Genomic DNA, 12209 nt, shown 5'->3' with positions numbered 1-12209 from the left:
CCAAAGGAGTCTCAAAGTGGCTTACAGTCGCCTTCCCCTTCCTCTCCCCACAACAGACACCCTGTGAGGGAGGTGAGGCTGAGAGAGCCCTGATATCAGTCAGAACAGTTTTATCAGTGCCATGGCAAGCCCAAGGTCACCCAGCTGGTTGCATGTGGGGGAGTGCAGAATCGAACCCGGCATGCCAGATTAGAAGTCCGCACTCCTAACCACTACACCAAACTGGCTCTCTAAGGGTCATGCTTATGGGTTATGCTGTTTTTATTCTTTTATTGTAAACAGCGTTTGCTGGCAGGGGCTCGTGGGAATTGTAGTCCATGAACATCTGGAGGACTACAGGTTGACTACCCCTGTCTTAGGACTTCCAACTTCATCTGCTGTGTTGTGTTGGGATAAATTTGCCAGTCTGAGTAGACGACAGTTCTGACCTTCAAGGACCAGGCAGCTTCGTGTGCTCATCCATTTGGTGCCATTTTTGTCGGGTGGGAGAAGATGTCCCCTGATGCCATGAAGAGCTCCAAACCAAGATCTTTTCATATCTGTTGGGACTTCCAACTTCATCTGCTGCGTTGTGTTGGGATAAATTGGTTGGGATTCTTCAAGGGGGGACTGTGGCTCAGTGGCAGAGCACCTGCTTGGCATGCAGAAGGCCCCTGCTTCAGTCCTTGGTGTCTCTGTATAACATGAAAAACCTTGTCCTGGGACCCCAGAGAGTCCCTGCCAGTCTGAAGAGACAGCTCTGACTGTGATGAACTGAAGGTCTCATAATAAGGCAGCTTCAGGTGTCGGTGGGATTCTGTACTTCCAAACAGAACAGTTATATCTTTTTTAAAAACTAGTTTGTTTTACATTGCTTTATTTTTTTTAAAAAATTGACCCCAAAACACCCTCCTAGTCCAGTTGAAAGAAATTCAAATACATTTAAATGGGTTTTAGTTGCCTTTCCAGCCTACCTAGAATGACTTCATTTTCTAAACCATGTTCAAACACCTGTTTAAGAACTTGCCAAGGATATCCCAATAAAATTAATGGCTTCTGTAAAAACAAAAATATTTGGCCACGGTCCAGAAGAACGTATACGTCAGATCCAAGCTTGCAGCTGGCCTCTCTGTTAGGATTCCTTCTCAAATGTGGGCCGATTGCAAGGTGGGCTGCTAGGCTGAAAAGCAGGGGGATGTAAACAGCAAATGTCTTCAGCTGGGTCAGCAGCTTGCAGCGGTTGTATATAAAAACAGCCTGTGTAATTGAGTCTCTTCCTAGGATCCACGACTTCATCTTCCACCATCCACAACGAGACCGAAGTTGGTGATGATGATGTCTTTACAGTAAGTACCGTTCGGTTTGGTTCTCAGTGGGAAGCATCGTTTGGGCATGCTGGAACGGATGTTAAAGTCAGAAGCTACAAGTTGGGAGCGTGAGAGGAATTGGGGGATGTGTGTGTACAAGCAAGCAATGGGGAATTTCTCATCACCACCACTAGTAGGGCAAGAATGCTCAGCTTCAGAGATGGACAAGCGTCTTCCTGTTCACATGGTTTTGGCTTCTAGCATCCTGGCCTTACAGCTCAGTTGCAGTCACTGAACTGGGCAAGTTGCATGACTGGTTTTCATATGACTCTTGGTTTGAACCTAGGTAATGTGAATAGAGCTCCAGCTAGATCCCCTAGAACTAGTGAGATCAGGTGCCTCGCTCCTAATGAAAGAGCTCCTGACTGCAGCTGGGAAGAGGGGGGAGATGGGGAGTTAACTCTAATGAATAGCCTTCTTTTAACGTGTTGGGGGATTTTAAGGGTTGGGCTGTTTTTATTCTTTTATTGTAAACTGCTGCGAGTCTTTGAGAGCGGTAGTATATGTTAAAAGATGGATGGATGGATGGATGGATGGATGGATGGATGGATGGATGGATGGATGGATGGAAATAGGGATCTTCCTTTGGTAGACTAATATTAAACTCTCTGGACAGGCTACCTTTTGGGGGTATATGATTATTTCCATCAAGTTGCAAAGGGTCAGACAGAATCCAGATGGAAGGCTGTGGCTGAGTGGTAGAGCACCTGCTTGGCAGGCAGGAGGTACCTGGTTCACAGGTATCTCCAGTTAAAAAGGATCTAGCAGTAGGTGATGTGAAAGTGCCAGCCTTACTAGACAATACTGACTTTGATGGCCCAAGGATTTGATTCAGTAGAAGGCAGCTTCAAGTCATCTCATGTTTACTGCAGCCTGTTGTGTGTGCCCCTCCCCCCCATAGACACCAACAAGACTCGTGATTGTAAAATTAGACTTCGTTATCAGGTAGCATTGGTGCAACAATGCACACCAATCCTATATTGCTTTTGAAGGCCCACCCCCATTCTCCCCACAAGGCAGTGCTTACCTTTGAGTTGCAGATGATCGGCATAGTAGTAGAGGAGGGGGGCTGGTCAGTAGTGGGAACAGCCCAGGTACCAGTCTGGCCTCTGAATCTTTACTTCTTCCCCTGCACCTGCCCCTTCGATCTCACTGACAGTTAGTTTGAGACCGGTTCGCCGTCTGTGTTTCACAGTACAGAGGGTGGAGCAGAGTTATTTTCTGTTGTCCCAGAGGGCTGGACCAGAACCAATGGGATTAAATGGATTCAATATAATGTTTTGCTAAACTTCTGGAAGAAGTCCCTAACAGTTAGAGTGGTTCCTGAATGGAAGAGGCTTCCTTGGGAGGTGGTGGGTTCTCCTTCTTTGGAAGCAGAGACTAGATAACCATCAGGTAGAAATATTGATTCTGTGAAGTTAGAGAGAGAAACGATGACCAGTCAGCCAAAGGAGGAGGCGCAATGAAGAAATAGCCAACGATGGTGTAAAGCAATGGTCCCCAACCTTTTTATCACCGGGGACTGGTCAATGCTTGACAATTTACTGAGGCCGGGGGGGGGGGGTAGTCTTTTGCCAAGGGATGTTGCCGTCATCTGAGCCCCTGCTCTGCTTGCTTTCCCACTGGCGCCCTGACTTCCTGCTGCGTGCTGGGGGGTGCTGCCAGCAGCAGCTGCGCAGTTCCATGCCGAGGGGGAGCCCCAGCCATGGCAGCCGCTGGAGAGCACCAAAGGTGAGCCAGCAGCAGAGTGGCAGGGCAGCCCCCGAGGCAGCAGCCGGGGAGGAGGAGCCGCGGTCCGGCACTGACTGATCTACGGAACGGTCCCGGTCTCCGTCCAGGGGGTTGGGGACCACTGGGTAAAGAACTTCTCTTTATCAGCAAGTACAGTTTGAAGTCCAAGTCAAAATGAGATCCAGTGCAATGCCCGCTTTCAGGGAATCCTTCGTCAGTGACTCTGTATATGTTTTGACTCGGTCTTCTACTATACTTGCTGATAAAGAAAAGTTCATCAGCTTGTTCTTTGTTTCTCCTGATTCTGTGAACTTGGGCAGATTGTGAGTGGGTGGGCAGGAAGGGTTGTGTCGGTGCTTGGCTCTTGTGGCCCTTTCTTGCACATCCAGGGAAATGCTGCTCGCCACTTCAGGATCAGAAGGTGATTTTTTTCCAGGCCGGACTAGCCAGGGATTCTAGCTTTCTCAGAGGGGTGGGGGAGGGATTATCAAACCTGGATGTCCCTGATCCTTGTCTGACACTCCACTGTTCCACCAGACTGGCTCTCTGATTTATCACTGAGCCACGCTTTCTGCATGAGAAGAAACTGGTTGTGCCCTGGAGGGAAAGAGCAAAATCTGTGGTCTGAGATGGTTGCTTCCCAGAATCTGAAATGCGTAAACCTTGGGAGCCAGTGCTGGTTTCCTGTAGCCCAGGTCCGCTGTGGACAGTTGGCAGGTTGTTCTCATCTGTTCTTTTGTCACAACTATAAGACAAACAACAGCAGACGGGGTTAAAAGGTGACTTCCTCTCCTCTGGAGCGAAGCTGTCATTCCCAGCTGCTTCCCAGCTAACTTGCCAGGAGAGATTTATTGATTTCAGGAAGGAAGGCAAAATGTTGTTGTGCAACAACCCCTTCAGCCACATTCTTTGAGCATATTTCCAGATGTACCTGCCGTGTGTGCCTCAATCTGTGTTGGCTTGCCGCAATAGAAGAGTGTCCAGTGCGTGTCATGCTACAAAGCAAAGCTTATGCTGGTCAATGACCATAATAAAGTCTAAACCTAAACCTGCAAATCAGAGGTACTTTCTTTAGGATCATAGAAGCATAGAGTTTGAAAGGATTTCCTGGGTTATCTAGTCCAACCCCCTGCACTATGCAGGACATTCACATCCCTATCGCTCATCCACTGTAACCTGCCACCCCCTTGAGCCTTCACGGAATCAGCCTCTCCATCAGATGGCTATCCAACCTCTGTTTAAAAATCTCCAAAGGTGGAGAACCACCACCTCCCGAGGAAGCCTGTTCCACTGAGAAACCGCTCTCACTGTCAGGAACTTCTTCCTGATGTGGAGACGGAATTTCCTTTGAATTAATTTCATCCCATTGGTTCTGGTCCGTCCCTCCGGGGCAATATGTGACAACACCCAGCAATTCCTGCTTATGGACAGCTATCCGTCAATACCCCAGGACCATCTGGCCAGATGCCTGGAGGTTGTGATGGCCTGGCTCAAACCGAGTCGGCTGAAGTTCAGTCCAGCCAAGACAGAGGTCCTCTGGCTGGGTTGGTTGCAGAGAGACAGTTGGCCCACCTCCTGGCTCTTGGTGGGGCCTAACAAACACTGGTGGCCTCAAAAAGAATAGGCATGATTCTGGATGCCTCCCTTTCAGTGGAGGCCCAGATTACAAAGGTCGCTTGCTTAGCATTTTTCCATCTGAGCCAGGGTCAACAGTTTATGCCCTCCCTCTCTGCACCAGACCTCGCCAGAGTGGACTTCTACCTCTAGATTGGATTTCTGCAACTCACTCTATGCAGGGCTTCCCTTGAGACTGCTCCGGAAGCTCCAACTGGTTCAAAATGCAGCCGTGTAGGTCTTCACAGGGAACCGGTGTAGGACACTTGCTTGGAATTCAAAGCCCTAAATGGTTTGGGACTGCTGTATCTATGAGATGACCTTTTCCGCTACATCCCCTGGAGGTTGTTAAGATCATATGACCAAAATCTCAGAATCCCCATCCCAAAGGAGGTTAGGTTGGCTTTGACTTGGGCCAGGGCCTTTTCAATCTTGGCCCCGACTTGGTGGAATACTCTGCTGAAAGAGATCAGGGTGCTGCAGGATGTTGTCCAGTTCTGCAGGCCTTGTTCCACTAGGCCTACAGTCAATGTCTTGATGTACCATCAAGAAGGGCTTGCCTCCCTACTGCAAACTGAGAGAAGATCTGACCTCCCTAACCTAAACCAGTTGAGGGCTACTGAAATAGAATGATGGAGGTCCTGTGGCTGGGGAAGAACGGGCTAGACCAGGAAGCATGCCTTCCCAGACTGGACAGAATGCAGCTCACTACTGCACAGTCAACCAGGAATCTGGGAGTGATCTTGGGTGCCTCCTTCACTATGGAGTCTCAGGTCACAAAGGGAGGACAGCAGGCGTTCTTCCATCTTTGCCAAGCTAAGCTACTAGCTCCCTACCTATCCTTGGAGCACCTAGCTACAATAATCCATTTGGTGGTCACCTCACTGCGTGGATCTTTCCTTGACCCTGCTCTGGAAACTACAGCTGGCCCAGAATGCAGCTACCTGGGTTCTCATGAAAGCACCTAGGAAAGCGATATAAGGCCGGTTCTCCAACAGCTTTACTGGATCCCAGTTGAATTCCAGATCCTGTTCAAGGTCTTGATATTAACCTTCAAGACCAGCTTATCTAGTCCAACACCCTGCAGAACGTAGGAAATTCACAGTTTGTGCCTGGTATAACCTGATCTCATCAGATCTCAGAAGCTAAGCAAGGTCAGTGGTTGAAAGAGAAACCATCTCTTCTTCTCACTTGCCTGAGGTTGCCGTAAGTCAGCTGCAATTTGACAGTACTTTACAGATAAAGTCTTTGGCCAGAGGGTTGTGGAGAGAGCCACATACAACAAAGCTCTGTGACATTTTGTTTCTTGCTGTGGTTTGCTCCTGAAGGTGACATCCCAGCCAGAGCAGTTCTTGGCATGAGAACCTTCTGGAGAAGAACAGCGCTTGGCAGCCCGACAAGGAACGGATTGACAACTTCCTGTTGGGCTGTTCCCTAATCCTTTTTGCTTTCTTTCGGGCTGTGCTGTCAGAAGTCGCCAGGGCCATTCTCAATGCTTTGGAAGTAACAGAAGGCTGGAATGAGTGGCTGAACTTGGGGAGAGAGAGTTTTCTTCCCAGTCAGTCCTCGTTTTGTCTTTGCTGGAGACAGGAGAACTGATCAGAAGACACTGAAGGCAAGTGAATAGCACAGAAATGATGATATTCACTTTATATTTCAGATTTTATACCCTGCCTTCTCGCTCTCAAAAGGGCCAGCAAAGTGGCTTATTTATTGATTTGTTATGTTTTAGATTCTCCACCCCCCCCCCCCGCTCTAGCAGTGGTCTTGGGGGGCTGACAACAGTTGAAATTCAATGCATACAATATAAACCATTTACATTTAAAACCATCAGTTCAAAGATAAACATGCTGCATCGCTGAAGTCTGGGGACAGATGGGATCAAGTGTTTACCACCCTTGGAGGGGAGGGCGATGGGCCCATCCAGATGCCAGTACAAACCTCCAGGTGCTCCCTGGAGAACTCCTGCCAAGTCCCCTGGAGAAAATGCCTGTGTTGGAGGGTGAGCATTAGACCCTGGTGAGGCCCCTTCCCAAGCCCCGCCCTCCCCAGGCTCACCCCCCCAAAAAAAATGTCCAGGTATTTCCCCACCGGAGCTGGCAACCCCAGGCAAGTAGCCCAACATATGATAAAATCTCATCTTAAAAACCCTTCAGATTTCTAAAACAAAAACAAAATGCTGGTACTCGCATATAAGGTTGTGCCAATTGCTCCAGATTCCTGCCTGAGGACTTGAGAGAATCCTCCAAAGAGATACTGGTGCCCAGTAGTGATTCTGATTAAAAGCAACAAAAACACACCATTCCTCCCTTCTCAGATTGCAAATTGATAACCTCACATGACCTACTTATGTAGAGGCATTTCCTGGGCACCCTGGGTCCCAGAGGGCCTGCAGGGGAGTTGTTGCTGGGCCTCCTGCAGCCCCCCACCTCCTGAAGGCATGCAGAGGCTGCCCCAGCTCTCCCCATGTTCTCTGAGTAGAAAGAGGACCCAGTGTACCTAATGGATCGCCTCCTTGCCTATACCCCTTAAAGAGCTCAGCGTTCCAGCACTTCCAACTGACTGGTGTTCCTCGACCCCAAAGAAGCCATTAGGACCTCAACGAGGGCCAGAGCTTTCTCTGCCCTGGCCCACACCTGGTGGAATGAGCTCCCTGAAGAGATTAGGGCCCTGCGTGAACTTCCACAGAGCCTGCAAAATGGAACTCTTCCTCCAGACATCCGGTTGAGGCGGACCGAACTAGCAACATCTTGTAGGCCCCCAGAAAAACCCCTGTCCATGAGCTGAATCCCAAAACGACTGACCTATAGGACCACAGTTAGCAAGTTAATGTTGTCACAGGAAATGTTATAGCATTGTTATTTTCAATTATGGAAACTACTGTTATTGTTATTTACTTGAAGTTATGAATTGCACTGCATTATTCCTACATTTGTATGGAAACTGTCCTCAGCCACAAGGGAGGGCAGTCTATGAATGTGAGTGAGTGAGTGAGTGAGTGAGTGAGTGAGTGAGTGAGTGAATGAATGAATGAATGAATGAATGAATGAATGAATGAATGAATGACGGAAAGAAAGAAGGAAGGAAGGAAGGAAGGAAGGAAGGAAGGAAGGAAGGAAGGAAGGAAGGAAGGAAGGAAGGAAGGAAGGAAGGAAGGAAGGAAGGAAGGAAGGTATCCCTGGGCATCCTCTGCACCATGTTGGGGACTCATGTTCTGCATGACTGTAGGTTCGCTTTTTTATCAATGCCTGGCTGAGAGTTGCATTCTGTCCGTGTGAGAGGCTCTGGAGAATATTATAGAACGAGAGAGTGCAGACAAAGGAAAATAGCTGAAAAACCCAAATTCTCTCGTGGAAAGCACGCAACTATTTTGATATTTCAAATTACAATTGAGGTTATTTTTAAATGAATATAATCAAAGAACAATGGCATTTAAAAAAAATATTGTTCCTTTATTCCAAAATGTTTAGGGGGGGGATAGTTTTGGAGCAAGTGAAGCAACCCTTGGAGAAAGAGGAATGCATGATCTGTTCTGTCTCATAGGAGGAGCAGAGAAATATTTGTTTTTTAAGCATGTGGCCACTTTCAAGAATGTGTTTTCCCCCAAAGCTTTTGTCTGAAATAGAAGCATTTGAATTCACACTTTTTTTTGCAAAAACATTTCACGCAAGATCCACCTGCTCTGCATTCACATTTTGCTATTTTCAGCTTTTAAAAATTCCACCATGCTTCAGCTGTGCATCTTTTAGCCAATGCTCAGTGTGGAAAAGGCAAGTTGTTATGGACAGCAGACAGAAACGATATTTTAAGAAGTCAGATGGGGTCACTTATTCACATTTATGACCCCTCGGCATTTATTTTAGCGGGCATATCCCACTGAAATAGAACTCGACAGCTGATGCTGCTAAAACTTCCAAACTATCCCAGCAGAAATATTTCGAGCTTTGTGTAAAAAGTGTTATAACGCTCAGCTATCTCCAGTTTCTTCGTCTCTCCGACCAAGCAGAAAGGGGGATAAAGCTGGTAATTTACCCAAGTTTTACTTTGATTCCATGAAAATGTAGTCTTTCGTAACCATAACCCCTAAGGAAGACATCCACTACCAATTCTGGGCACTCCTGGTGGCGATCACTTTTTACATTACCATCCCCCCTAGGTGAGTGCACCAATATAGGATGGGGTTACTTCTACCGCCATGTTGCTATGTTCCTTACATTGTGTTATTGTGTTTTAATCAGGTTTTAGTGGGCTTTTGGGGGAGGGCTTTTTTGGATTGGAACCTTTTTTGTAACCCACTGTGAGCCAGTGTGCCAGGAGTGGCGGGCAATGTTGTTGTTGTTGTTAGTTGCGAAGTCATGTCTGGCCCATCGCAACCCCATGGACAATGATCCTCCAGACCTTCCTGTCCTCTACCATTCCCCGGAGTCCATTTAAGCTTGCACTGACTGCTTCAGTGACTCCATCCAGCCACCTCATTCTCCGTCGTCCCCTTCTTCTTTTGCCCTCAATTGCTCCCAGCATTAGGCTCTTCTCCAGGGAGTCCTTCCTTCTCATGAGGTGGCCGAAGTATTTGAGTTTCATCTTCAGGATCTGGCCTTCTAAAGAGCAGTCCGGGCTGATCTCTAGGACTGACCGGTTTGTTTGCCTTGCAGTCCAAGGGATTTGCAAGAGTCTTCTCCAGCACCAGAGTTCAAAAGCCTCAATTTTTTGATGCTCAACCTTCCTTATGGTCCAACTTTCACAGCCATACATTGCAACTGGGAATACCATAGCCTTGACTAGACACACTTTAGTTGGCAGGGTGATGTCTCTGCGATTTGCCATAGCTTTCCTCCCCAGGAGCAAGCATCTTTTAATTTCTTTGCTGCAGTCCCCATCTGCAGTGATCTTGGAGCCCAGGAAAGTAAAATCTGTCACTGCCTCCATTTCTTCCCCATCTATTATCCAGGCATAGAGAGGTCCGGATGCCATGATGTTTTCTTGATGTTGAGTTTCAAGCCAACTTTTGCACTCTCCTCTTTCACCTGCATCAAGAGGCTCTTTAGTTGGCGGGCAATAAGTCCTAATAATAATAATAATAATAATAATAATAATAATAATAATAATAATAATAATAATAATAATAATAATATATGGATGTGAGGAGCAGTAGAACAGGCAATTCTAAAGGCAGTTAGTTTTCTCTCCTCCAGGCCTGGGGAGAATCTATGGGAAAGTGGAAGCCCTCTAATGGTTTGGGACCGGCATAAGTTCAAGCCTCATCTGGTTAGCCCAGATCACTGAAGCAAAGTTGCCTTTGGGTCCTATTTGGATGGGGAAACCACCAAGAAAGGCAAGGGTTGCAAGCGAGGCAGAGGCAAGCTGTGGCAAACCTCCTCTCAATGTCTCTTGCCATGAAAACCCCATTTTGTCAACTGTAAGCAGATAAATAGATTTTCCTCTTTGCCTGCTGGAGCATTCCTCTCCCATGTTTTCTGTTCCGTTGTTGGGAGGGGCAGGCTCTGGCTATTAGACAGAAGGGTAAGCTCTAGGATCCACGGCCAGTGGACCTAGCTTGGTGTAGCGGTTGAACTGTTGAACTAGGATCTCGGAGACCCAAATCTCACCCTGCCTTGGAAGCTTACTGGGTGACTGTGGCCTACCTCACCAGATTGTCGTGAGGATAAAGCAGGGGAGCAGTCAATAACATAAGCTGCTTTAGGTCCCCACGAAGGTGAAAGGTGGAAGAAGAAGAAGAAGAGTTTGTTCTTATAAGCTGCTTTTCCCTACCTGAAGGAGGCTCAAAGCAGCTTACAGTCGCCTTCCCTTTCCTCTCCCCACAACAGACACCCTGTGGGGTGGGTGAGGCTGAGAGAGCCCTGATATTCCTGCTCGGTCAGAACAGTTTTATCCGTGCCGTGGCGAACCCAAGGTCACCCAGCTGGTTGCATGTGGGGGAGCGCAGAATCGAATCCGGCATGCCAGATTAGAAGTCCGCACTCCTAACCACTACACCAAACTGGAAGAGAAATGCAAAAAAATAAATCAATAGTGCTGTTTGTTTATACAGCCAGACTAGCAATGCAAAAAAATTATAACGGAGCTAGCAAAATTCCTGATATTCTTTCTTTTTTTTTTTAAGTGAGGCATCTCTGTAGCCCAGCTATTCCTTTCTTTCTTATATAATTGTATTAAGAATTTTTGAAAAACAAAAGAAAAAGATTAAAGCTAACAAAAGCTCATTGAAAATAGAAATGAAATTGTTGCTGTCAGTCATTGAGTCTGACTCTTGGACACCACTGCAATCCCTGATTCCGCACCACCTCCCTCAACCACGCATTGTTCTGACCACCCACAGTGTCCATCCCAATCACATCCAACCACCATGTCCTTTGTCCACTTGGCTTCCTTTTTCCACTAACCAACCCTAGCACAATTGCTTTCTCTATTGCATTGGATCACACGATATGGCCAAAGTAAGTGAACCAGAGTTTCATGAGTTTGCCTACCAATGTTATATCAGACTTTATGCGCTGTAGTAGTTCATTGTTTGTGACTTTTGCTGTTCATGGACCTCACAGAAGCCTTTTCCAACGCCAGAGTTCAAGTGAGCCATTTCTTCTGTTGTCCAATTTTTTCATCATCCAACTTTCACAACCATAAGTGGCTGTTGGAAATACGACAGATCTAAGCTACATTTGGTAGTCAGACTTATGTCCTTGATTTTCCATGTTTGGTTCAAGCTCATCATTCCTGACCCAGAGCAATTTGACGTTCTATTTCCACACTGCAATTGCCATTCACATCAATTTGTGATCCAAGAAAAATGAATTCTTGAACACATTCTCATTCTATCTCTTCACCATCAGTTGTTATAGTGACGTCTGTATTTTGCAGCAGTTGTTATTTTTGTCTTTTTCGTGTTTAAGAAAAGGCTACATTTCTTTCTTACTTCATTGACCTTTGTAATCAGCTGTTCTAGGCCTTCCATAGTTTCTGACAGGAGCTTTACAAAGATGCACCGAATAGCAACTTGGAATGTTAGAGGACTGGCTCAAGGAAAATTGGAAATTGTCAAAAGAAATGAAACTTTGACCTCCTTGCCTTCAGTGGATTACATTGGACAGATTATGGTTTCTTTCAATCAGAGGATTTTACCGTCTACTCTTCCAGGACAGAACTCCATAAGAAGGAACGACATGTCTTTCATTGCAAGCTAAACAATTTCTCAAGCAGTGGAAAGTTTTGCAGTGATCAATTATCAAATCATGACAATTTGAATTTGTGCCAAGCCAATAAATATCACAGCTATACAAGTATACACTCCGACAAGTGATGCAACAGAGCTGGAAGTAGAAGACTTCTATACTGCCATTCAAGACACTTTCAACCAAGTACAAAGAAGAATGTCATTTACATAACGAGTAACTTTAATGCAAAAGTTGGCACGCAAGCAAAGAGAGACATTACTGGCAACTTTGGACTTGGAGAAAGGAATGATGCAGGTGATCATCTGGAACAATTTTGTCATGACAGTTT

The 12209-nt window shown here is 46.5% G+C and overlaps 1 protein-coding gene across 2 annotated transcripts in view; it reads left to right on the top strand.

Annotated features, from left to right (window-relative positions):
- SPRED2 (sprouty related EVH1 domain containing 2) overlaps positions 1-12209 on the top strand; it is an 82418-nt gene that overhangs the window by 55772 nt on the left and 14437 nt on the right. For both annotated transcript variants that reach the window (XM_077314806.1, XM_077314814.1), the window contains exon 4: positions 1261-1325. In XM_077314806.1, the coding sequence (XP_077170921.1) occupies positions 1261-1325 (65 nt within the window). The remainder of the gene's footprint in view (positions 1-1260; positions 1326-12209) is intronic.

The sequence above is a fragment of the Paroedura picta genome, chromosome 1 (assembly GCF_049243985.1).
Source record: "Paroedura picta isolate Pp20150507F chromosome 1, Ppicta_v3.0, whole genome shotgun sequence".
Taxonomy (NCBI): Eukaryota; Metazoa; Chordata; class Lepidosauria; order Squamata; family Gekkonidae; genus Paroedura; species Paroedura picta.
This window is presented reverse-complemented; position numbering and strand designations above follow the sequence as displayed.